This window comes from Ursus arctos, unplaced genomic scaffold (genome assembly GCF_023065955.2).
Source record: "Ursus arctos isolate Adak ecotype North America unplaced genomic scaffold, UrsArc2.0 scaffold_16, whole genome shotgun sequence".
Taxonomy (NCBI): domain Eukaryota; kingdom Metazoa; phylum Chordata; class Mammalia; order Carnivora; family Ursidae; genus Ursus; species Ursus arctos.
This window is the reverse complement of record NW_026622830.1, coordinates 17420242-17447863: the sequence shown is the minus strand read 5'-3', so window position 1 is coordinate 17447863 and position 27622 is coordinate 17420242. Positions and strand designations below refer to the sequence as shown.

Sequence of the window (27622 nt, the reverse complement as noted above, 5' to 3'; positions counted from 1 at the left end):
TGATTTGAACCCTCTCAGCAGATCAAGGAAAGCCTTGTTGCCATGTCAGCTAAGCACTTGTTTAGTTGAACTGAAGTGGTTCAACTCTCCCACCCACTAGGGCAAGAACCTCTCGGGTGAAGGGCTTTTGACTTCTTGCACCAACTCCAATTTCTTGCTAAGTGCCTGGCACATGGCCAGGGCTCAATAAATTTGTTGTACAAATTTATATTTAAAAGTCTACAATTTGAAGTGCAGAAAAAATTGCCATCCTACTCCGACTGCAAATTATAACCACTTTAAAAAAAGATACATACAAGGAAAGAGGAAGAAAAACTTGCACAAAATTAGTTTGTGACCTGAAATATTTCTACTTATGAATATTTTTGGCTGACAACTTAGCATTTTCTTCCGGTGGTTGTCATAGAATTCTTGTGATGTTTGCAGAATTAATGGAATGTTTACAGAAGTCAGATTTTTTTTTTTCACTTAGAGCCCACGGAATAGCCATAGCTACAGAATGTTTTTTTAAAAAATCGCATAAAATGGTTACATGATAAATAGGATAGTCACATAACTCATGCAATCTTCAGATCCTTCAAGACTCAAGTACTCCTGACTTCTGAAACTTGGAATTTTTTCTCTAGCTGTTCGGAGATTCTTGCCAACTGGGTCACACAATTTCGCCAGCAGGGGGTACCAAAAGCTGGCAAAAAGAGAACATGCATAAGCCTATCTGTTCCTCTACAGGGACATTTCTAGAGCTGAAGAATGTTTTAAGACCTAGCAATCCACAGTTTACTGTTTCTGACAGGTGGGGACAATGTGATGTGACCATAGCTCCTGGCATTCTTTCTTCTAACAGATCACTCTGAGGTCTTTCTGACCTTTGCTTGTTAGCTGAGCGAGGGTAGGTGGCAGTGGATATGCCCATGATGGACTGTGAGTCCTATGATTTATTCTGAGCACCACTCTTTATAAGGGATAGTGTCAGGTGGAATGGCTCGAGGGAGAGGAATGCAAGGCCGTGAAAGGTTCTAAAATCACACTTTGAGAGAAGGCGTCTGAAACAATGGGGATTACTCTCAAGGAGAGGGAATATTCAGGAATGCTCTCATCACATATCTGGCGTCTGGCTCTGTTGTGGCCCCAGGGGCAGAATTAGAAACAGGCTGGCTTGACACAAGGAAGAAAGAACAAAGTAGAAGCGCTTGGCTCTCTTTTGGAAGTGCCTGATGGCTGATGGTCCTTCCCATTTCTTCTTTGGTAATCTTCTCTACATCTTTTAAGTCCCAAGTCAAATGTCCCCTACTCTTAGAAGTCTTCGTCTCCTTCCCAAAGTTAGTAGTTTCTTCCTCTTTGCTCATTGATTTGTTGGAAAAAATATTTAATGAGTACCTACTTTGTACCAGCAGCTCTTAGAAAGAGATCATGATATAAAAAGCCCCAGGCATGACCCTTGCCCTGCTTAAGCTTTGGGAAGTAGCGAGCACTCCCTCACTGGAGAAGTAGAGACTGAAAAGCCACTTGGAAAAGAGGCGGTAGGGAATTCCACCATCTGGATTCTGCAAAATCCTTGAATCTGTTCTGGGGTGGGAACAGGAAGCTCTAGCCAATTGGGGGAGAGTGATGGGAGTTCCACTTAGGGTTTTTCCCTACCTGTGAAGAGCTATGCCCATGCTCCTGGGGAGACACGGATAAGGTGCTCTTTCTTTTCCCCGCAGGGATCTTCCTCTGACCCATCCTCTGTTGGTATCTCTGGACATGCATTCCTGGGAAGCCACAAAGATTAGAACACTGGAGCCAGACAGAGATCCTCAGCGCATAGGAGGTGGACAAAGAAAACGAAGAGCTGAGACTCTACTCCTATTAAAAGCTGGCACTGTACCCTTTGAAGCCAGGATGCTTCTGTGCTGGCACGACTGGATCTTTAATTAAAGTTAAGCATCAGAACTGAAAGGGAACTCTACCATCCTCTCACTTGATTCAAGAAGAAACAGGCCCAGACAAAGGAGGGGCTTAGCCAAGGCACATGGCACAATGGCAGAAGCCACAGGACACAACCCCTGCTTTCTACCTGCCAGCGTGGCACACCTGTTCTAACAATCTTCCACATCTCTTTTTGGAATGAAATTAGAAGTGCAAATTCAGTCCACAGTACACATGATCCTAGTCCCTTGTGAATGCAGCAAAACCTCATTAATCCAAATCTGACTAACTCAGAATTACTGTAATCGAGGCAGGGGCTGGGCTACACCACATCAGAGTGGACAGCATAAATGAGGCTATGGATATGTGCAGAATTTAAAGGAGAACACACCACTTTCTCTTAGGAGGTAGAATGGCAAAGCAGTTAACACAGTGGCTTTGGTGCCAGACAGCCTGGCATCAAAACCTGGCTCCAACTCAGACTAGCTCTGTGAGCTCTTGCAAGTTACTCATCCCTCTGCATGTCAGTTTCCTCTGGTCTGAAAAGAAGGTAACAGTAATACTTTCCCAGAAGGTGGTTGCGAAGATGAAATGGTATGTGGCTAGCAAAGCATTTTTCCTAGTGCATGGTACACAGTAAGCACTCAATACATACTCTCTGGTAATCCTTTAAATACAGGAAACAGCCACATTAATTTAAATTGCCTCATTGCTTATTAAGTATGAATCTTCTAAAGTGGATGCCCTCAAGAATGCCTGTTCTCTAAAAACGTTCTTTGATGTATTCTAGAGCCACACTTCTCAACCTTGGCTGCAAATCATTGGGGAGCCTTAGAAATTACTGATGAGCTTCTAGTTTAATTGGTCTGGGGTGCAGGCTGGGCATGTGGGTTTTCAGAAGCTCTCCAGGTGATGGTAATGTGCCACCAAGCTTGAGCACCACTGACGTAGAACAGTGTTGTCTTTGGACCAGCACATCAGTTTCACCTGGGAACATATCAGAAATGCAATTTCTCTGGCCCCACCCCTGACCTACTGAATCAGAAACTCTGGGTGATTAATAATCTCTCCAGGTAATTCTAACACAAGCGGAAGTTTGAGGACCCTGATATTGAGAACCCACTCTTCAGCTGGTCTGAATCAGTGAAGAATCCCTACCATGTTTCACCCGTGCAAGTGGAAGACCAAGAGGTAGGAGATCCGGGTGTCAGCTCTAGGTCTCCCAATTCCTTACTGAGTTACAAGGGACACACCCTTTCCCCTTTCTGGGTATTGATTTCACGACAGGGGGTAGTTGGCATCTAAGAACCAAGGCAAGAACAGATGCTTTTTAAATGACTGTTCTTGGTTGCACTGTGTCCCCTCCTAAAGATATATTGAAATCCTAACCTCTGGTACCTGTGAATGCGACCTTCCTTGGAAACAAGAGTCTTCAGAGATGGAATCAAGTTAAGATGAAGTCATTAGGGCGGGCCCTACTCCAACGGGTCTGGTATCCTTACAAGAGGGAAATTTGGATGGAGACAAGAAGGGAGAAAGCATCTGAGGACAGAGGGAGAGAACGGAGGGAGGCAGCTGGAAGCCAAGGGTTGCCAGTAGCCACCAAAAACTAGGAAGAGGCAAAGGATTCTACTCAGAGTTCTAGAGGGAGAATGACCTGCCAACATTTTAATTTCACACTTCTACCCTCTGGAACTGCAAGAGAATAAATCTGGTTGTTTTCAGCCATCCAGTTGGTGGTACTTTATTATGAAGTCCTAGGAATTGAATAACAATTCTATGAAACAATAAATCCCAAATTTATTTCATTTCTTTAATAAACACATATATAGCACTTATTCCATGCTAGGTACTAATAAGGCTATCACAAACACAGTGTATTAACTCCTTTAATTCTTCCAATTACTGTATGAGATTGGGAGTATTACATCCCCACTTCACAGATGAGAACGGGCGTCAGAGGGAGTGGAAGTAACTCACTGAAAGTCCACCCAGCTTTAAGAGATGTAGCTGGGATTCAAACTCAGGCAGTCGGGCTTCTGAATGTTCTCTAAGGTTCCTTGTTATGTCATGCTTGGTCAAGGACCTACACATACCCACCCTCATCCCAAAGCTTTCTCAGCTGGCTCCCTTCCTTTCCAGGTAAACACACACTCACACCCATACATACACACGTGGAGGCAGAAAGCTCACACTCGCACCCACTGCAGGGTACCCATTCTGGAATGTAGCTGGTGGGTCCTTCCTCTCCAACCCCCATCACCCTAGCCTGGGGCTTCTATGTGTTTCCACCAGAATGGCAAGGTTATAGAAGTAACCACAGCACATCCCACCACAATTTGAAAGGCCAAGGGACCCCAGCCACCATCTATTACCTCCATCTTTCTGCTGTCTTGCTCTCCATGTCTGTACCTCTACTACCGGTCTGCTTTTGCTTCTCTCTTCTGGATGTGGCTGCCCCTCTCTCTTTCTTGCCGGGTTGGCTCTCTTCTGTATCACGCTCTTTCCGCTAAGGACAGAGTCAGACTCAGTCTGACCATTCTCTAGAGGGCTGGCAGAGGAACAGTGCAGCAGAAGGCCTAAGACAGGTGCCAGGCCCTCCTCCCACTGGTCACATGGCCACACTATCCCTTGAAGCAGAGCCCAGAGGGAACAGCATAGGCTCTGGAGCGAGACTGCCTGCGTTCAAGTCCCAGATCCACTATTTACTAGCTATGTGACCTTGGAAAATTACTTAGCTTCTTTTTAACTCAATTTCGTCATCTTTAAAATAGGGATTAATTATAGTGAATTCTTATGACACCCGCTTGCAATAGATACTGACTTATAAATACTAAAGCACTTACAATAGGATCTGTCACCTACCAGATAAGCTCTCTATAAGTGTTTGTTAAATAATAAGCAATGAGAAGTGAGTAAATGCCTCACAGGAAAGCGAGGACAGAATCTCTGATTGGGACAGTAGCAAGTGCCCAGAATGGTTTCAGGCCACTGAGCTCAGAACCCCTGGGCTAAGCAAATAGCCCTCTGTTCTCAGGGCTATGGAAATGGACTTTGGCTCTAGACTAACCTAGTTCTAACCAGCTGTGTAATCATAATTGTGTCTCCATCTCTGAGACTATGAGACTCAGTTTCCTTCTCTGTAAAATAATATCAGATGAGCCCTTGTTCACAGAGCTACTCCGATGATTAGAAATAAGAAGTATAAATGCCCTAGTATGGTCTTTGGCATGTAAGAGACACTCCGTAAATGCCAGTGCTTTTTCTCTCCCTTCTTCACACCAGCAGTCTAAATGCTTTTTCCCTGCTTTATTTTTACCTTAATTTTGTGTTTGATTGGCTCCCTGAGATAAGCACTCCAGGGAACCAAGGTGACGACTTTTTCTCCCCTGCCCTCCTTGCTCCATCTATACCTTGCTTATATGACCACAAACCAAGCCAGACATTTGGACAGATGTTTTTCTCCCAATCATGCTCTGACCCTCAGTTTCAGGTCATTACAGGTTACAGGGTCTTAGGTTCTCTGGGCTGGAATGGCCTTTGGAGTTCTCAGAGTCATTCTCCCACCCTAGCTGGGAGACCCCTTGCAACCCTTCCAGCAAGTGGACATCCAGCCCCCGACTGCCAACTCTGGTGACAGGGACTCCTTACCTCTGCAGCCCTTCCAGAGGTGCAGGTCCCTACCTGGGGATGTTCTCCTCTGAGCTGAGGCGGAGCTGAACTCAGTCTCCTGTCTATGTCCTCTCGGATGCCACGGGCTGGTCTGCCTACTCTACTCATCCAGCCTATCCATGGACCGATGGATGACCACGAATCCTTCAGACTTTACACAAAGCAACCTCTTCCAAACCATCTTTCCTCATTGCTGAGGCTCTGTGGCTCTTCCTCCCCCAGCTCCATGAACCTCCTTCAGCATTCTGCATCCCTGTGCCCACACCTCTTCTCAGATCTCAGCCCAGGGCATTCTCTCACCCCCACCCCAGGCCTTCAGTTCCCATCCAGAAACCACACTGGCTTGCTGGATGGCCAGCCCCCAAGGTCATCTCTCCCACTAGACTGTAACCACACAGGCAGGGGTCACGCTGGCCTTGTGCGCTTCCCATGCCCCAGGGCCCTGCAAGGTTCTGGCACAAGCACCTGTTGAGTTGATGCATCCACAGATCACAAAGCCATCAAGTTCCATCTCAAGCACTATGTCTTCCAGGAGGCCTTTTCTGATCTCTCCCTGATGGGACATACTTTACCTCCATTTCCTATCCTCGTCATCTGCCTGCCGCTCTCACCATCCTTCATTATAATACCTTGCATAATATACATTAGCTCACATTTCTCTTTTCTCTAGGACCTAGTTGAGCACTTGGCACAATGTCGTAAAAGCTTTAAAAATGTTGACTGACTAAACAAATGAATGAATAACACTTCTAATTCCTTTATTGTTGCTCTGTTTCGTATTTGAGGATGCCCATGACTTAGACCTGACACGTTTAATCTACTTCTGCACCAAGTGTCTGTACTGGAGTGGTACAAGTAGGCCTTTCTCTACAGATGCTCCGTGACAGTGATTCTCAAACCCAAGGGTGCATCAGGGTCACCTAGAGCGCATGTGAGAACAGGGATGGTTGCGTTCCACCCTCAGAGCTTCTGATCTGGAGAGTCTGAGGCAGGACCCGAACATTCGCATTTCCAAGTTCCTAGGAGATGCTGGGACTATCCTTGAAGAACTGGTCTACAGAATGTCACCTCCTGCCCCACTGGGGAACACACACCATTTAGCTGCTGCCTCTTCTCCTGAATCAGTCACCTCTAACCTTATTCCCATCCCCCACCCCACCCCATTTCTCCTAAAACTGCCAGTGGGCATAATATACTCTTTACTTAAGCATTCCCATTTTCTTAGGACTTTATCCTAATGAAATAATAATAAGGGGAAAATATATATTCCGTAGATCGCATTGGAAAACAGCTTTGTGTATGCCAGCGGTTCTTCATCTCAGCACTGCTGACGCGTGGGGCAGGGTAATCCTTTGTTAGGTGGGCTGTCCTGTGCATGGAGTGTGTTTAGCGGCTTCCTTGGCTTTTACCCACCACATTCCAGTAACTCCTCTTACTCCCAGAGGTGACAAATCAAAAATGTCTTTAGGCATTGTCACATGTTCCCAGGAGGGAGGCCGGGGAAGGCAGGATTGCCCCCGATCTACGAGCACTGGCGGATGTGAGCGTAATAGTGCAACACGCAGTAAATACCACCATGTGCTCGGTATCTTGAAAACATCTGTAATCCTCACAGCAACGCTACAGTTAATGATCATTTCTTTTGTTTTACAGGTGAGGAATCAGAGGCCCAGAGGTTAATCCCAAACTCATAAAACAGGTAAAGGGGCCAGGCAGGACTGGAGCCCTGAGTGTTGAGGCTGTAGAGCCCTGCGCTCTCCTGGAGCCTGTTCTGCTGCTTCTCTTGAATAGCACACCATCAGTCACAGCCTCATAAATGTCTCCCGACAGGGGACTGGTTCAGTAAATGACAGTGCATCCCCCGGATGGAATATTACGCAGCTATTAAAATGATGGAGTGCCATTAAAAATGAAAGCTATGTAACAACACTGAAGAATGCTAACTGGCTTACGTTAAGTTAAAAACAACAACAACAACAAAACTAGACAATGAAACTGGGTCTGCATTGTGATTGCCACTGTGAGGAAGTGTATCTGTGCTGATGTATTCTATGGAACGTATTAAGGATAATTTTCATTTCTTCTTTGATATCCATCATTGTTATCAGAATGTCTCGCAATCATTATTTTTAAGTGGTTGCAGGTTAATGAAATTCAAGATGTTGGGTTTGTCATAGGTCTTTCTTCCACGTGAATTAGTAGAACGAAAGCATTTCTAAATCCTTTGAGTGGGGTGGGGGTTTGAAATACTCTCACTTCCCCTCAGATAGCCCTGTTGCATGTATGTTTCTGAACCAGGACGTCTCTCCTTGAACTGACCAGCTTCCCCGAAGTGCAGCAGCAAGCTGGAAATGCAGAAGCAAACATTGCTGAAGGCATTGGTGTGGATCAGTCGGGGAGCCAGGGCTGGGAGGAGCACGCAGTCTGTGAAGAGCAGATGTGTCTGTCTGTCAGAGGGTACTGAGCAGTGTACCGGCTTCATGCATTATGCATCGAGAGTGGCCTGGCACCCTGGCCCGGCCGTGCGGGAGAATGCTTGCATGAGGAACATCTGATGAACTGATTGGAATGTCAAAATGTCATTAAGGATAAATTAATGGATGTGTTTCTTTGGCTGTAAGAGGCAGCGCCAGCAAGACAACAGGCTGCTGGCGGGCTGTTCCCTAGCCCAAGACAGACGGCGTTTGCAATGGAGATTCATGGTCTTTACGCAATGTGAGGTGCTTTGCAGGGAGAAGAATAAACAGAAATGCTCCAGCACTTAAGCACCGTAAAATCACAAGCATGAGATAAATTAATTAGTGTACACTAGGAAGGCGGCTGGTCTGTCTGCACTCCTGGGGAAAGCCAGAATGGATGGCACTGGGCTGGAGAGGATGGGTCTCAACACCAGACTCCTAAAGAAAGCAATTGAATTTAATGTGTAATCATAAACTGCAGCTGATGGAAAGATAAGTGTGGTCTGCATTTGTTTTTTTCACGGATACCATTTCTGTCTACTGCTTCAAGCTCTTTGCGTCTGTGGGTCAAGTATATTAGGTGACCAGGGAGACTGAAACCACTGCCACTTGCTTCTAATGCCAGGGGGAAATCACAGTAACTCAACAAAGGGGAAACTCTGGGAAGCCTGACTTCCCTTGGGACATCCAAGATAATGGTGGTCTATTATTCTGTGATGGGAGGCTCACTACCCCACGTGCAGCCTATTCTATCGTTGGACAAGCATTCGTTGGAAAGGTCTTTCTTAGGCTTCTCTAGCATCTTCCTCTTTGCAACTTAACAACCACCACCACCACAACAACAAAGCAACAACGAGAGTACCTAATGCTCACCGGGCATTGGCTACATTCCAGGATCTGTGCTCTGGTCAAGTTACCACCTTATCTTGTATCATCCCCACTTTACAGTAATAGGAAACTGAAGAACAGAGAGGGTGAGAGACATGCTCCAGACCACACGGCTGGTGCATGGCAGAGCCAAGATCCAAACCCAGGTCTGCCTAAAACTAAGTCTTACCATCTTAACCATCACATAATTCTAACTTCCATAACCACTACTCATGGAATAGAGGCTCGCTTTTAGAGCGCTATAGAATATGAGAAGCCAAGACAGGTGGAACTAACATTTTGAGCACAAACTGTGTTCTTGGCTAAGTACCTGGCCTGGGTTAGCCTAACCTGTCTTTTTAAATTTTTTTCATTTGAGGACAGTTGACACACAAAGTTATATTAGTTTCAGGTATACAAATAGTGATTCCACTTCTATGTTAGATTATGTTCACCACAAGTGTAGCTATCACTGATTCACCATACAGCACTATTATAATATCATTGCTCATTATTCTTATTCTATTTTATTCCTAGGACTCATTCATTCTGTAACTGGAAGCCTGTATCTCCCGCTCTCTTTCCCTCATTTTGCCCATACCCCATCCCTTCGCTCTGGCAGCCATCAGTTTGTTCTCTGTATTTATAGGACTAATTCTGCATTTTTTTTTTTGTTTTTAAAAGAGTTCACATGAGTGAGATCATATGGTATTTATCTTTCGCAGTCTGACTTACTTCACTTAGCATAATACCCTTGAGGTCCATCCATGTGGTCGCAAATAGCAAGATCTCATCCTTTTTTATGGCTGTACAATAGTCCAGTGTGTCCGTCTGTACACACACACACGTACACACACCCTCATGTACACACACATGCACGTGCACATACCACATCTTTCTTATTCATTTGTCTTGTCTAATCCATCTTTCACGCAACAGTCCTGAAATAAGTTACTATTTCTCCACCTGAGACCTCTCTTTTTTGTCTTTGTTTTTTTTTGTTTCCACATACATTAGCTTTTTAATATACAAGAATCAGCTACATTTCCATATTACCAATGAACAATTTGAACATGAAATTAAAAAAATGGTACTACTTACAATAACATGGAAAAAAAATGAAACATTCAGGTATAAATCCACCAAAATATGCAGGCAACCTGCATGCTGAAAACTACAAGTGGGTGATAAAACAAATCAAAGTAGACCATACAAATGGAGAGACACCCCATTCCTGGGCCAGAAGACTCAATATTGTGACGATGTCAATTCTTACCAAACTGACCTATAGATTCAACACAAGCCCAAGCAAAACCAAGCAAGAGTTCTTGCAGGTGTCAGCAGCTGATTCTAAAATGCCACTGTACATTTATTTTTGAAGAAAGCAATTGGGGGGCCTTTCAAACCTCAACTGTCCAGAAAATGAAACCAGACACCTGTTTTGCTAAGTATCATAATCATCTGGGTACATTTTTAATAACATTATTTCTCTATGTCTGGCATAACTGAATTTGAATAAAGTCCTCTCCATGGCAGAAGCTTACTCATAAATTATAAACAAAAACATGTTAAGAGACAAAGATCTATTTTATAAAATTAAAAGTGGGACTTGGGGCACCTAGGTGGTGCAGTTGGTTGAGTGTCCGACTCTTGGTTTTGGCTCCGGTCATGATCTCATGGGTTGTGAGGTCAAGCCCCATGTTGGGCTCTGCACTCACCATGGAGTCTGCTTGAGTTTCTCTCTCCCTCTCCCACAGCTCCTTGCCACCCCCACTCTTTCTCTCATTTCAGATCAATAAATCTTAAAAAATAAAGTAGGACTCAAGGGGCCTGTTTAAGAAACAAATCACCTTATCTTCTCTTTAATCTTTGTCCTTATTTCTCCAACACAGATTATAAAATTTCTTACAATTATAAAAAGATGATTTGACCTTGATCTTGTTCGAGTCTTGTCCCATTTATATGGTGAATGTATTTAATGGAATGAAGGGGCTGGTATGGGTTTTTTTTTTCTTCAATTATAATTTGGAGCAATGGTTATAAACTTTCAGGTAGTGACCAACTCTGGACTTTATTTATTGCATATTCTGCCTGGTCTCAGAGGGCATAATTCTTATCAGCTCTGCTGCCAGATCCCTGTCACACCCACTTCCCAATCCATCATACGAACACGGCACCAGTACCTGGCAACTCTGTTCCATGGATTTCTTCCAAACAGCCTGTGGCCCTGGTCAGTTTGCTGAGCCCTCATTTCCTTACATTTAAGAGGATACTTCTTCCCTTGATAATTGCAGGAAATATCTGCATAAAAGTACTTTGTAAAGTGCAAAACACGCATAGACATAAAACATGAATTACAATAACAGCTACAAAGCACTGAGCACCTGCTATGTACCAGACCTGGAACCAGATGCCATACACGCATTGCATTCTCTTACGCAATCCTGGTAAATCCCCATGGCAACCCTCCAAATTTGGTATCACTGTCTCCCTTTTACAGATGAGGAAACACAGGCTCAGAGAAGTTAGGTTAGAAAGTGGCAGAGGCCAGGATTCAAACACAAACATAGTCCATGGTCTTCTTTCTACAACACTGCTTCTCGGTGCCGAGTATGGTTTTCCTTGCCATTCAGAGCTAAGGCAAAAGCACTGTTGAATACCCATAAGAGGTGGGAGATGAGATTACTGAAGTACCATTTATTGAGCAAACTGCTCCTACCTTAGATGGCTGGAAGACACCCGCATGGTAATATAGTGGATGCATACACTTTGAATCAGCCACGGATCTCCTGGAAAAACCTTAGCTCCCACATCTGCACGGTAGTTTGGCCATATAAAGCAGAGCCAAGACAAAAGAATAGTATGAGATCCTTTATTAACCATATGTGAGCTTAGATTTTTCACTAGACGTTCTCTCTTCATCAATAGATGTCCAAATCATAATGACACAGGAAGGGGGAATAAAGTAAACTAGAGACTATCTTAGCTTTTCTTGATTTCTAATACTGTCCATTGTCGCTATTTTCCAAAACAAAGCAAGCCATCTTTAATCTTGAGGCTCAATTTGGCTTATAACCTTAACAAACCATATTTTCACTAACAGGGTCTTGACCACACCAACCTGCAATCCTTCCACTTAAAAAACGTGGGTGGTTGTAATATACCCAATAATCCCCACCCTCTTAGAATATTCTGCACAGAGGCTCAAAGCCATTGGACTGAGAAACTGCTCCAGAACAAAGCTCAGCCAATGTTCTTTTATTCTGATAAACAGGAGATTTCATAAGCAGAGGTACTGGGCTCCTTGAGGTTTCACTGGTGAGAGAATGCTCACGAACACTTATTTCTCAGGAGATTGTACATGGCTGAGGGATCTTTACTCCTCATGGCAGCACCAACATCACTATGAGAAGTGATTACTATGAGAAGTTAAATGCTATTTAAAATGTGCCTGGGGCATTTGCCGCGTGTTAAATGGCCTCTACACATTTGTGAACAGCATACAGATATTCCACTGCAATATCTAAACGAAGGAAATGGCGCTGGCCAACAGGGCTCTGTCTTCTATGGACTCTGCCCTCCAAACTCCATTTCCACTAACATAACCAACGCTATGTCTATTTGATGATACTGTGGGATCAAATTCTCAGCTGAGGTTCTAGGTTAAGTGGCCAGAGCAGGCCCTCATGCTCATCTTCCAAATGCCTATATTCCATGACCCTAGATTTTCAAGCTCTCTCAGATGGATGGTTCTCAGCTGTGGTTTCAGATCAAAGTAACCCAGTGAACTTTAAAATGTGTAGCCATCCCTTGAGACCAATGAACTCAGTTCTCCAGTCTTTCTAGATTGTGGCTTGTGGTACCCTCCCTACCTCACTGCTCTCCCCAAACACACACCAACTCCGCTGAGCTCTGCTCCCAGGAAGGAGGCAACATTCCTGGTGGGACAATGGGACTGTTTACAATAGAGTGAACATTCCGCATTCTGCCATCTGAGAATCTTGCCTCTTCTAAGGCAGGTTTTGGCAGCCACATTACAAAGGACGGACCTGTCATTCCCCAGCCCCGATTTTGTAAATAGCCAAGGGTAGAGCTTCTATCTTCAATCCCAGCCTTTTTTCTGACCACTGGTCTACAAAGCCTTCTTGTGTTGAAATGACTTTGTCTACCCTTGTGGTGCTGGCCAGAATCATTAACTGATTCTGATCTTTCCCACTGATGTCCACAGGGATGGATGCCAGGAGGAGGGGTGTCTTACACGATTGCTCAGGGGAGAAATTTTGTAAGTTTAAGAACCACTGTCTACAATTGTGCCACTTCATTCTGACAAATTCTTCTTCCATTTAACTTGTGTTTGGAAGTTACAACTTCTATCTTCCCCCAAGCCCTGACACAGCCAACCACAGCTCTGTCCTAGCCCAGCTTTGCCATTTAACAAATGACAATTCCCCTGGTACACACATTATTTCATTTAATTTCTTTTTTTTTAAAGATTTTATTTATTTATTTAGAGAGAGAGAAAGAAAGCATGAGTGGGGAAGGGGGAAGAAGGAGAGAGAGAATTCAAGGAAGACTCCATGCTGAGCATGGAGCCCAACACGGGGCTCAGTCTCATGACTGAGATCATGACCTGAGCCCAAATCAAAAGTCGGATGCCTAACCAACTGAGCCACCCAGGCGCCCCTCATTTCATGTCTTAAGATAATCTCATGAATTGAGCACTAAAATTCCCATTTTATAGATAAGAAATAAACCCAGGATGCTTAGGATTCACAGCTGCTAGGTAGTGGGATTGGGATTCACACTTTCTCCCTCCTCTTTTCTTGCTCTCTCTACTCCATTCCTTTCTTCCCAAGTTGTTCTCTAGTACATCACCTATTTAGTTATACATGTGTGTGTCTGTGTATGTGTGTGTATTTCTAGATAGTGAGACCAAGGAGAAATGTTGAGTGTCACTTCTCCACTGAGGGGTCCTATGTGTTCCCCCTGCTAGGCACCCTATATTAAGCCCTTTGGCCCGTAGATGTCTTTCCTCAAAGCAGATTCAGTGACTTCCTTCCCTTGTCATGTCTTCACTCTCCTCTTTCACGTATGCATAACATTCTTTTATAACTTTTTAACATGTGCAGGTTGCCTTTTAAGCTGTGAGCTTCTTGAGAGAAGGACATTTCTTTCCAAACACTTGACACCTAGCTCAGTACTTAGCACAAAAGAGTAACTGCTCGGTAAATGCTTATGAATGAAAGAATATGTCGCTTAAACGGAACAGCTTTTCTAAAATGTAGTTGTTATTACTCCCATTTTCCAGATGAGACATTGAAGGTGGGATTGCGTCAAGTGCCCTAAGCTGTGGAACCAGCATGCCCAGGGCCCTTTCCTGCACAGCACAGCCATCTGTCTGATAATACCTTGCTAAGTACCTCCAGCTCAAGCAGACAACTAGGTAACAAGTGGGAAAGCACTTTGGAAGAGATAAAGTTGTATATACAAACACGATGTAATCATTATCATCATTATCAACATTTCAGAGCTTAACTAAAGCACTTCCTTCCATTAAAGGCACTACGCTGAAACACTTAGAAAGGCATTTTCCAGTTTGTGCTGCTCAGGATCCTATCTTTGCTACAGCCCTAGCTGCAAGAGTCATTCCCACTCTGGGGATACTTGCTAAAGGCAAGTGTTTTCAGGATTAAACCCATTCCTGCCCTGGAGGACACTGAGGAGCGCCGTGGCAGGCACTTCTGACCCTGGCTCTCTCCTCTGGCTGATTTCAGCAATAGCTACAGTCTCTTCTGTGATACGTAGTGAGCTCCCCCAAGTGGGAGCCCTGAATGAAGAGTCCCACAGCCCCCCACCAGCACAAACACAAGTGAGAAGCAAATGCCTGTGAATGAATCATTGTCCAAGGAAGAATTTTTTAGAGTTTACTTATCATCAGTGGGCAACAAGTGGTGACCTCAGTGAGTTAGCACACAGTGTGTCCATAGGCAATGACATGTGCATGTGGGGGGAGGGGCATGCCACGTACTCAGATCCACATGTCTCCAGTGGTCAAATTGAAGAGAAGCCAATGGAAGTGTGGCATAGTGTGTTCCTGGAGAACGAGACTCTGAGACAGAGACTGACATGCAGGAGATGAATTAGGAGGTGCTTCTGGGGTCAATGTCTGTGGAAGGGAAAGGGGAAGGGAAGGGGAGGGATGGGAAGGGGAGTGGAGGGAAGGGAAGGGAAGGAGCCAGAGTGGGTAAAGGGGAATTTGGTGATGCAGGTACAATGAAGGCTTGAGCCAACCCCATGGGAAGCTCTGAAGCTAGGGCGACTTTCACACCCCTGTGCTGAACAGCTACTGATGACCTTGGATGAGGCAGCTCTGAAGGGTAAGTTGTCCCAAAGGGGGTTGTCAACCAAGAGCTCCTTCATTCGTTAAAAAAATGTTTATAATTTTAAAAACTGAAGTATAATATATAGTGTTATACTGGTTTCAGGTATGCAATATAATGGTCCAACAATGCTATACGTATGTCAGTGCTCACCAAGAGAAGGGTGCTCTTAATCCCCTTTATCGATATCACTCATCGCCCACCCCTACCTCACCTCAGGCAGCCACAGTTTGTTCCTAGTATTTATAAGGCTTGTTGCTATTGCTGTTCATCTCTGGTCTCTTAAGTTCCACATGAGTGAGATCGTATGATATTTATCTTTCTCTAGATGATTTATTTCACTTAGCATTACACCCTCTAGGTCCATCATCCATGTTGTTGCAAATGGCAACATCTCATTCTTTTTTATGGCTGAGTAATATTCCATTTTATATGCACCCACATTTATATATACATTTTACACACACACACACACACACACACACACACACACACACACACACAGATGCTTCCACAACTTCTTTACTCATTTTTCCAAAGAAGACACCCAGATGGCCAACAGACACATGCAATGATGCTCAACATCACTCATCAGCAGGGAAATGCAAATCAAAACCACCATGAGATATCACCGCATACCCGTCAAAATGGCTAAAATCAAAAACACAAGAAACAACAAGTGGTGAGAATGTGGAGAAAAAGGAACCCTTGCAACACTGTTGGTAGGTGTGCAAAGTAGTCCAGCCACTATGTAAAACAGTATGGAGTCGCCTCAAGAAATTAAAAAGTAGAACTACCCTACAATCCAGAAATTCCATTACTGATATTAACCCAAAGTCCCTCATTCTTGAAGGGAGATCTGAGTAGCACATCACAACCTTCTCCATGAGAACTTCTCCTTCCAACCACATCTCCATAGGTCATCTCTCTCTGTCAACAGAGAATCCCCCACGCTCTCTTTTAGCTTCTTTACAAAGTTCAAATGCATTTACAGAATAGAAGCATTTAGAATCCCAGGCATATTTCCTAAGCCTCAAGGCATCACTAATACCTAGTTGGTTTTCAAACTTAAAGTATAAACTTAAAACTGAAGTGTAAACATCTTCCATCTTCTTTGGAAGGGAAATGCTCATTTGTATTTTCCCTGATTAAGGTGATGGAGCCTCTGACTTATAGATTTGCTCTGTTCGGTATTCATGACTGATGTGTTTAGACTCTAATTCAATAGAGTAAACAATAAAGCATCCATTCAGTTGCAATTCCTGTCCAAATCTATCTGTTCACATGATCTAGCCCAGTGCATTTATATCTATCTTGTTGCAACAGCATTCATTAATTTTATGCATTTATAATTGTGACACACAAGTACAACATTTCTAAACCTAAAACCAATATAAAATTACAAAACAGGTCTGATCTGAAAGTCCCCCCCCACCACCATATGCCAAAATAAATGAAAATGGATACTAACTCCTGGAGAATGGAATAGTATAATTCAATGGGAGATCAAACAAAATGGGGGTATCAACCTCACACATACACCCACCTGTGTGTACTCATTCATGTAATCAACACAGTCTTATGATGTCTGACTTGTTCTGGGCTCCAAGTTAGTCACCGGGAAATGAAAGATGAGTAATACACAGTCCTTGTCAATAGGGAGACAGACGTGCAAATACACCACGGGCGGTCAAACCTGAGAATGGCTCATGAATGAGTGAGTCAGTGGCAGATGAATGAAAGCTGAATGCAATGACAAAGATGAGGGCCCAGGACTATGGACACTATGTCCCCTTTAAAGACATGGGAATTTTGCAGGCACAGAAGGTGGCTAGGCATCCCAGGAGGAGGGCAAAGTACAAAGGTCCGATACTGAGAAAGGGACAGTGGTATCGGGGTGATGTGAGGATGTCAGGAGAGAAGTTGTTCTCAAAGTCGGCTCGCAGAATAATAATACGAGGTGTGTGCTCACATGGAGAGTCCTGGGCCACACCTTCAGAGGGACTGCGCTGCTCTGGGGTGGGGCCCAGGAATAAGAATTCTTGCCAGGGTCCTCCCCTTGGCTGAGCAGTGCATGGCAGCCCGGCAGTCGTCTCTGTCTCGCCCTTGTGGCAATGCCTTCCATTTCTACTTGTCAACATGTCTGCTGTCAGCTTTTGGTAATTGATCCTTATCATCTCTAAATGGGTTCCTTCGATTCCTATTTTGTCTTCATTTTTATTTGAAGTGACTGATGAATTACATAAAATGCTTTTTGAGTATCTCTTGATATAATCATTTTAAATTCCTCTTTACCTGTATTGAGGCGACGATATTTGATTTGCAAAAGCCTATGGTGTGGAAAGGTGTACGCACTGACAAAAGGAGGCGGTTTCTTACTTCGGTTGAGGATCGACCACACGCTAGGAGTTTCCAAGCATTATCTCCTTGAGTCCTTGCAAGATCTCTGGGAGGTGTGCATTTTTAGGATGCATTTGACATATGAGGAAACTGGGATTCAGATGCTGAATAGGACCAAACGTTACCTTAAACATACAGCAGCAAGGAAGGTGCAGGGTCTGGAGGGATCTAAAATTTGTTGCCATTTTTTTTTTCTTTTTAACAACAGATCATCTCCCTGTTGATTTTAGTTGTTAATGTCTTTTAATATCATCTTGTTCTTCTCATCCATTCCACATACACTTACTGGGGTTCTCTGTGCCTGTGAGGGGCACCATGGGGGAAACCTCAATGAACAAGAAACATCCTTAAGACACACTTGCTCCTGCCCATGATAACAAGTAACTGCAGTGAGAGTTAGGAGAAAAGGCCCATTCCTGCGGATGGAGAGAATCAGGGAAGACTTTGTGTAGGAGGCACTGTTAGACCTGGACCTTGAAGGCTAGATGTAGGATTCAAATATGCTGCCATAGGGAGAGATAGGAAGGATATGGGGAAAAAAACAAGAGTTCCAGAGTGTCTGCAGACAGGGCCAGCCCAGGTCACCATTTTCCGCCTCCTTGATACTTGCATGGCATTTATCTGAGGCTAAGCGAAATCGTTAAGTGCTCTCTCTCTCTGCTGGAACAGTTGGTAAACATCTTAGTGCTTTTTTTCAAGAACTACTACACTAAAATGTCTCTGTTTGAAACAATTACTGTGCCCATCATACACCTTGAGATAAATTAACCCGTGAACACATGCCATCTCCTAATATCCTTTTAAAAAGCCGACACTGAAGTTGTTGGGTGCTTCTTTACTATAGAAAGGCTAAAAGGCATTCGACAGAAGCATTTCTGTCAGCCCAGGATGTGAGGAATCATAGCTGCTATTTATAAAATACTCCCTTTGTGTCAGCCACTCTGCATATACCCTCTCTTACCAGCTCTCACAAAAATGCTGCGCAGTCACCATTGTTATTACCACTCTGCAGATGAGGAAACGGAGGCTCGGAGTGGTTCCATGATTGTTCAAGGTCTGAACAATCTGGCAGAAGAGGTAGATATAGAACTGTGATCTAGGTCTGACACCAAAACCCACATTATTTTGCTATTTTTCGTGTGTGCTGGACAATGAAGGGTCCCATTCTAGACTCTCTTCTGTCCCTAAGTCTCAGTTCCTTTGATCTGTACCTCTCTTTATCCTGGTCATCAGCACTCTGTGGGGCATTCTTCACTCTAACCCTTTGGCTATGTCTGATCTGGCAGCCCAGTGCTCTCAGCTCTGACCAAGCGGCAAATCCCCAGGACAGCAAAGACAGAATTGCCTCAAGGGCCTCCTTGCCAGCCAGGGATAGCTACGACTTCTTGTCCCTAGCAAGGCACTGAGGTCCATGCACAGACCTGAGTTTCTGCAGGCAGGCAGACTTGCCTGTGGGTCCTGGCTCTCCTGCAGTCTGGCCAAGGGCTGTCCAAGCACATGGTCTAGGCAGGACCCCCTCCCTCTCCTGAAGAACAGGGCTTAGTGAGAAGGATGGGCAGGGCTTGGGGGCATGTGGTCCTGGGTTCAAACCCTCGCCCTGCCACATCCTGCGTATGGGATCTAGACAAGTCCTCAAACCTCAGTCTCAATGTCTATGTACACACAACACAGTCACATGTATCTTGCAGGGCTTGTTGCAAGTATTAGAAGAGCGTGGCCCATAGTAGCGACCAACTGGTAGTTCTTTTCAACTTTTGCCCCCTTCTCAACTGGATCAGGTGAGCCTCATTCACCTTTGTGTCCAGAACAGCAAACACATGGTGCTGCACAAGTAGGAGCTCATAAAAAAGGATGAATCTTGAACTCCGTCCTCCTTCCATCTCAAAAGTCTGGGGCAGGGATCAGGCAACTACAGCCCTCAGGACAAATCTAGCCGCTATTTGATTTTTTTAAAAATAAATTTTTCATTGAAATACATCCATGCTCCTTCACTTGCACATCGTCTATGGCTCATTTCCTGTTACAACAGCAGAGTAGATGCAACAGAGACCATATGCCCACCGAGCCAAAAATATTTACTACTAGCTGCTTATGGAAAAAGTTTATGGACCCCTTGCGCACAGGATCTTTCAGTGCAGGGAGAACCCTTTAGGGCCTCTTTGCTTTGTGGAAAAAGAAGTTCCTCTGCTCCTTCTCTACCCACGCTTTATAGCCTCTTTCCCTGGTTTATCTATCTTTTCTCTTTAGCTCTCTCCACCATACCCTAACATCTATGCCACTTTTCTGATACATGTTGTTTATGCTCAATCTCCTCTACTAAAAAGCTTGATGTGGGCAGGGAGTTTTCGTTTGTTGTGCTAATGCTTCTATGCCAGTTAGGACCAGTGCCTGGCATGCAAGTGGGAACCCCACAAATACTTGTTGATTGAATAAAACATGGATCTCACTGCAAAGATTATTCAGCCAAAGCGTGCTAGAAGGTTTCTCTTTCATGGAAGATTCTGGGGCTTTTAGAGGGACCAGGTGGCTCCCCAACCCCAGGGGGAGGGTATTACTTTTCCTATTTTATAGATGGGACAACTGAGACTCTGGCTAAGTCACAGTGCTTCTCAAACTTTCATGTGCACGAGAGTCACCTGGGGCTCTTGTTACAATGCAGGTTCTGATTCAGGTCTGAGTGAGGACCCTTGTGCTGCTGTTCTAACACACTCCGGGTGATGCCAATGCTGCTGGTCTACGGACCACATTTGGAGTAGAGAGGGTTGAAGGCATCCACTCAGGGTCCATACCTAAGACTCAGGGGAGTGGAGTTCTGAATCTGGAAATTATTGGGGTCAGCATTTCCGTTTTGTTTCCTTTTCTCCATCTCCATGCATCTCTCAATCTTACGGTCTCCCCGAACCCGTTGTGCCTCCCCTCTGGGGCTCCTCTCTGTTCCCAAACACTCTGTCCCCAGACCTTCCCTTCCACAGCCGCCAGCATCTTCAGGCTCTCCACTTTACTATACAAATGCCCAGGACTTTCTGGGCACTGTCATGTTTCTCCTCTGTTTTAGGGCCCAGTGATTAAAAAGAAGCATTCTCCTCCTTCTGAATCCTAGGCTGGCTTCCTCCCTTAACCCCCTCCCACCCCGCCATGACCTGTGCACATGACTTCTGATGGTCAGATGGCAGGACGGTGCCCATGCTCTCTACCTCCATCTCTCTGCAGCACTCCACTGCCAAATCTTCCTTCTGCAAAGGACTTCTCCTCTTGGTTCTGAAGGTTCTCCTCTACCTCTCTGTCTGCTTTGCCCATTCTTCTCCTCCTCTGAATTGTTAACCATGGTCAGTTTCCAAGCTGGCATGAGTTTCACGCTCTAAGATCTGTGACTTAGAACTCTTAAGTTTGCACAACTGAAAGACCCCTGTGTATCACTGCATCTTGAACTACAAGTACTTGAGTGTCTGTCTCCTACACTCTCACATTGTGCATCTTTGATTCCACCACAGTGCCCAGCATAGTGCCTGGTATGAAGTGGGCATCGAAAGACAGGGCTAAGTACCCTGGCCAATCAACAGAGGAGGCAAGGTACCCAGAGGCTGTGATGGGTCATTGCACGCCCATACCTCCGGTGGAATACTGATGCCAGAAGAACCTCTGGAAGACCAGAGGAGCTCCTAGGGGCCACCACTACTGTCCTGACCCCTTGTGGTTTCTGAAGGGGGAAAGAAAGAAAACTAACATTTCATGAGTGCCAACTTGATGCCTGGCATGTTACAAAATTCCTCATTTCCTGAGTTGGCACTATGACCCCTATTTTGGAGTTAAGAGAAATAAGGCTCAAGGAGTTCAGAAGATTTTCTCAAGGTTCCATAACATGAGTGACAAAGATGTGGTTTGAAGCCAGAGCATCATGATTCCTAAAGCTCATTCTCTTTCTACCACAGCAACAACACCCCACATTGTTTCAACCCCTATGCCTTTGCAGATGCTGTTCCCTTTGCTTAGAATTCTTATTTCGCACTAGTGGGTAAATCCATCTCTATAAACACTGATAACTATCCCTTGCCCCATTAAAAAATCAGTCATCCAAGTAAGAGCTCCTATACCAGAGTACATACAGGCACCTCTCAGCTGACATTTCAAGTATTTGGTTTTATCCTAGATCCCAGAGAGGCTTGAACACTAGGAGGGTGGGGCTCAAAGTCCTGGCCACTTCTCCATTCACAGTGTCTGGAACATAATGAGCATGTTCAATGCATGTTTATCAAATGAATGAATGAATGAAAAATAAAGCAAATTCTCTAGTATTTTCAGTGTTGGTGGTGAGAGTCCATTGGTTCCTGTATAATATGATGGCAGTGGTAACAGAATCTTATCTGCTCATTGCCTGGCCTATTAACCTGGGACCCAAACACTGAGCAGAGGGGGTGGGAGAGACTTTTTGTTGGTCCATTCTCATCAGTGAAGGCTTCAGCAAATGATCACTAGCAGACATGACCTCCCTCATAAGGCTGGGTGTGCCAGGGGTGAAGAAAGACATGGAATGATATATAATACACTTAACCAGAAGCCAGGCATCCTGTGTTTTAATCCCCCTGGATGAGTGATTTCACACACTTCTCTGGATCTCAGTTTTCAAACACTGGAAATGCATATTAGGAATATGGGCCTACTTCAGTGGTTTTCTTAACTTTTCATTACCAAGGATCTGTTCATGGAGTTTTTTTCCCCTTTGCGTTTGTGTTTTCAAAATGTCTGTTAATAATAAGAAAAATCACCACCTTTATTTAAAAAGTGCAAAAAAATTGACAGGCAACAGGCCAGCTATAACTACCAACAAAATGCACATGAGATAACAAATGCCAAACCCCAGACTGCGATCATTCCAGCCCAAGGCAAAGACCTCGGATGTTTCTGTCACCTGTGAAACTGGTTCTAGGTAGTCATAGTTCCCTGTAGACTTAGAAATAGTGGAAACGGCCAATGAATTTCTGTCTAACCTTTGAGCCCCTCAAGGCTACACATTCCCCAATTAAACACCAATGGGCTTTGAAGCTGCTGAGACTGGTGATTCTGTTTTATCTCTGCAAGTCCTGCAGGGGGATTAGGTTGACCTCTTGCTGAAATTCAGGTATTTTTAAACTAGAATATTACACTGCCTTCACATCTCCAAAAATCGGGGGGAAAATCCGAGATGGCAGAAACATAACACATAAACAATGACAGTGCATTTTCAAATGGAAAACATCTATGTGAAATAAAAACTTTGGGGCTACAGATGATTTAGACAGAAGTGAGTATGAGAAAACCAACAGACACTTGGTTGGTGCAGGAAATGCATGCTACAGGTTCCCCTACAGGGCACGAAGCAAAGTTTTCCCGGGTCGATACTTACAAGTAATAGGAGTAGGAATAAGCATTTCTTCTATATATTGATGGGCAGTCAGATGAAGGAAATGTCCAAAAAGGGGGAAAAAGAAAAGACAAACAAACAAGAATTAGATTTATATGAAATCTTGATTCTTAGAAATGCACATAGTATTTCAGCATCCCAAAGCTCAAGGAGATGCAAGTTTCTCTAATCATCTTCGCTGAGAATCAGATACTTCCGGTGGTAGAAGGAGTGAGAGAGACCTCTCTTAACAATGGAGAAATTCACTACTCACGCAGAAAAAGCCATTTCTTACGTTGGCTGTTTTAGTTTTTTGAAAGTTCTTTTCTTATGGTCAACTAAAACTAGCTTCCTTGTAAGTATGACTTTTTTGGTCCTGGGTCTGACTTTTTTGGCTTTCCAGAACTATTCTACCACTATTCCCCATGAGAGTGTTCTTATGACCTAAGGAAAACCATAATGACTTCTATGTTCTCTGTTTCAGCAAAACCACATCAGAACCTACTCAGTAAGGTCATGCCAAAAGCAAGATGGCTCCCCAACAATCCACACTTCCCAATACGCATACTCATGTGTAGTGCCTTCCCACGCTGAACTAGGACTGGCCCTATGTGACCAACAGGATGTGGAAGGAATTACGCTCTGGGACTTTCTATGATAGGTCAGAAAGAAGACTTGTAGCTCTGTCTGGGTCTTCAGAACTCTCAGTTGGAACCCTCACTCTTCATGTAAGAAGTCCAAGTATCATGAGATTGCCATCCTGAAAAGACCAAGTGGAGAGACACTAAAACTGCATGAAGAGAGACATCCAGCCAGCCCCCACAAGTTGGACTATGTCAAAGGTGATCCTTGATATCATGGAACAAAACAAGTCATTCCCTTCAAGTCCTGACCAAAGCGCAGATACATAAGGAAAAGAAGTCACTAAACTTTATGTTTGTTGCATACCAGTCATCAGAACAAAAATCAAACTTTATCATTAAGAGCACTGCACTAAGAGAAAGGAATTCCAACCTTCAATATGAACAGACTACAACCTGAATAAATTCTCTGTGCCTTTACTTCCTTATCTGATCCTCACATAAGTTGAACTAGATCATTAGTTTTCAAACTGTATTTGTAGGATCCTGGGGGTTCTGCACAGTAGCCTCATTGAAATGGGAGAGGGGGATACTGAGCAGGTAGGACTGCTGGTCCCCCACCATCCACGAAAACCAGCAATTCTCTCTTTTTTTTTTTTCTATTTTACAAACTGGAGCCTCATTTAAAATTTCACATGACTAAGAATTCCACTCTCCAAAAGAAATCTTGAAAAACCACTACCTGAAATCTCTTACCATGATGTCTCTTCTAGCTTGTGGCTTCTGGACAGTAAAAAACTCAAAAAGTCCATGATATTCCTTTTGTTATAGCTTTTTGTATTTTGTAGGAAAATAAATAGGAATGCTTTTATCTTACAGACTTAGCCACACTGGCAATAACTGATACATACATTTGTGGATTGAGAAAAATTGCTGATAATTAAGGTCCCCAAATATCCATCTGAATAGGCAAGAATAGTTCCCTTCCCTCTTGAGTTATTTGGTTAATTGTAACTGTTATCCCAGTTTGCTTGGCTCAGGAAGATGCAGTCTTTATATATGCAGTGTGGGAACATGTCCTCGGAGCCTCAAATTTTCCCCTCTCGAGTAGGAAAGTAGCCAAAGTCCCCTAGGCAGGTGGCCACCTCTAGGCTTTTTCTTATTCATCAGGAGAGCCCAACTCTAGCTCCAGAAGGAAAGTGACTCTGAGAGCTAAGAAGTTATGGCAGAAAGGAAGCCCCATCTGTACCTGGGAAACTGAGCTGGGGAAAATGAGCCACAGTGCAGCAAGATCTGGTCACTCATAAAACCATTCAGTATCTTTGGTCAAAGGAACAATGGCCCTAGATGATGAGAGGAGTGAGGAATGCCCTGCTGTGATGGGTGGGAGCTGGAAGAGCCCGTGCAAGTCACCAAATCCCCTTTGCCAACTATACAGGTTTACGCTGAAAGGAGAACATTCCTCTCCTTCATGGCTGGCTCTATGGTCCAGTGCCTAGAAATGTGATTCCGTAGGGAAGAAAGCTAGAGTTCCACTTTATGAAGGCTTATAGATACCTATGTTCTCCATATTGTCAAGAACAGTGGCTGAGATTTGAGAGGACAGGGTTCTGATCTCAGGTCCTTCATCTGCTCACTGTGACATCTTGGGTAAGTCAGTTCCTCCCTCTGGACCGCTGTTTCCTGATCCATGTACCAAGGTGAATGGCATGGATGACCGCCAGCCTAAACAGCTTTGAGGAGTGGAAATATGTCTTTGTGTCCCAGCACCACCACTTGCTAACTGCATGGCTTTGAGTAAGTCACTGAGTATCTCTGAGTCTCAGTCTCTCCATGTCAAGGTTGAGGGCAATAATTACCTATTCCTAAGAGTCATTGCAGACGTTAACATTAATCTAAATCGTATTCAAATTATATACAATATATAATATATAAAGTATTTTAAGTAAATCATATTAATCTAAATTGATATTAGATTATATTAATCTAAACACCTGACATTAGTAGTCCTCAAAAAAGGGGAGTTTACGTCCCTGCCTCATCCACAGATATAAAGTTTGCTGCTTCTCACTCTAGTGACCAGGAACAAAGTGTTCACTTCTTTAGGAATGTTAAAAATAGTAATAAAATAAGAAAAAATACTTATGGAGCACTTACTACGTATCAGGCATTGTCCTAGGCTCTCATACATTAACTCATGTATTCCTCACAACCACCCTGACAGAAGGGTGTTATTATCATCCCCGCTTTACAGAGGAGGAAACTGAGGCAAAGAAGGTTTATGTAATTTGCCTGAGATCACGTAGCCAGATTTGATAGCAACATGGCTCTAAAGCTCGTGTTCTGGACCATTAGCCTGTGCTGCCCACGAAGAAGAAAGCAAGCAGATGTATGTTGAGCAACACAGTGGGTCTGGCATTGAGATGACACATGTCTTAAATCTTTTAATTCTCCCTAACACCCTATGGAGCAAGCATTGTTGTTCTCATTTTTGGTTGAGGAATCTGAAGCTCTAAGAGGTCACTCCTCACTAGGTCTACTGCCTTGCGCAGTTTTGGACCAATTGCAAGGCCTCCATCCTGAGCCAGATGTCCTCGCCATCAACAGCCCCAGGCTGTGCTCTTGGGCCCAAGGCTGCACTCAATATTCTGAACCTTCTGGCTTTTCTGCTTTCAACCTTCAGGACTCACCCCTGCCGGCCACGTCCTCAAGATGACGTGCTTCCTTACCTTCAAACCACTCTTCCAAGTAGTTTTTCTGAGTTATCCTGGTTGTCACCAAAAGTCAGTGAGTGCTATCCTGACCCAGCTTCAAGGCAACTCCAGAAGAACAGCAACTGACAAGCTTCTATTAATTGAGTAACTTTCCCCAATTATATTGCAAAGTGTTCCAGGGCAAGGATTACAGTTTTTTACTGCGTGGCCAAAACACAGGATACATGTGTGTTTTCTCTCAGGCTTGAAGAAGATTTACCGAAGGTCTAAATTTACAATGATACAGTGATATTGCAAGTAACAGATTGCCTGAGACCAAAAATCTTGAGCAGGAAGACAGCTGTGCTTAGAAAAAACACAAAAACTCCAAACTTAATAAATCACATACTGCAGAATCTTTTTTTCAGCTGGCTGACAAGGCTGACTCAAGGCACAGCTTTCCTTTGTTCCATACTACTTAAACGGGACAAAGTTATCTATTTAACTATCTGTTTGCCCATCTACCCATCCATCTAGTTCATAAACCCACCCATCCACCCTTCTATTCATGCATGCATGCATGCATCCAACCGTCCATCCCTCCATCCGTCTAACCATCCATCCATCTACCCACTTAGCAGTTTATCCACCCACTTGTCCATCTAGCCTATAAACCCACACACTCATCTATCCTTTCACCCAACAATCCACCCATCATCCACTCATCCATCTTTCCATCATCAATTCAGCAAACATTTCTCAAGGGCCTACTATATGCCTGTCCCTGCCGAGTTCCAGAGATAGAAAGATAAATGAGATCTTGATCCTGCCCAAATGTCTGATGAGAGAGCCAGATAAGAAACTTGTAAAACAAAGAGTAATAAGAGCTACCACTTAAACAGCAGGAGGTTATTTGCATGCCAGGTACTGTGCTAACACATCATGTAGGCTACTTTATTTAATTCTCACTATGCAGCATTATTATCCCTGTTTTATCGATGAGGAAAGTGAAGCTCAGAGAGGTTAAATAACTTACTCAAATTCATATAGTTGGTAAGTGGCATGGCAGGAGTAAGAATCCAAGCAGTCTGACTCTAGAAGCCTGCATAAATAACCATTATGCTATACTGTCTTCTGGAGTGATAAGTGGCATGAAGCGGCAACACAGGGCACAGTGGGACCATATCCAGGGGTAAGGGTGGGGAGGGGGAGAGATAAGGTGGCCTAGAGTCTATGCTGCTTGAGTTATGAAGTCAAGGAGCATCTAGGTGGATGGAGGAGGAAG

General features: G+C 44.1%; 1 protein-coding gene across 2 annotated transcripts in view; it reads right to left on the bottom strand.

The window, feature by feature from the left end:
- The window catches only part of PTPRT (protein tyrosine phosphatase receptor type T), a 1022164-nt gene that overhangs the window by 135598 nt on the left and 858944 nt on the right, over positions 1 to 27622 (bottom strand). For both annotated transcript variants that reach the window (XM_044385622.3, XM_044385623.3), the window contains one exon: positions 23067 to 23096. In XM_044385622.3, the coding sequence (XP_044241557.1) occupies positions 23067 to 23096 (30 nt within the window). The remainder of the gene's footprint in view (positions 1 to 23066; positions 23097 to 27622) is intronic.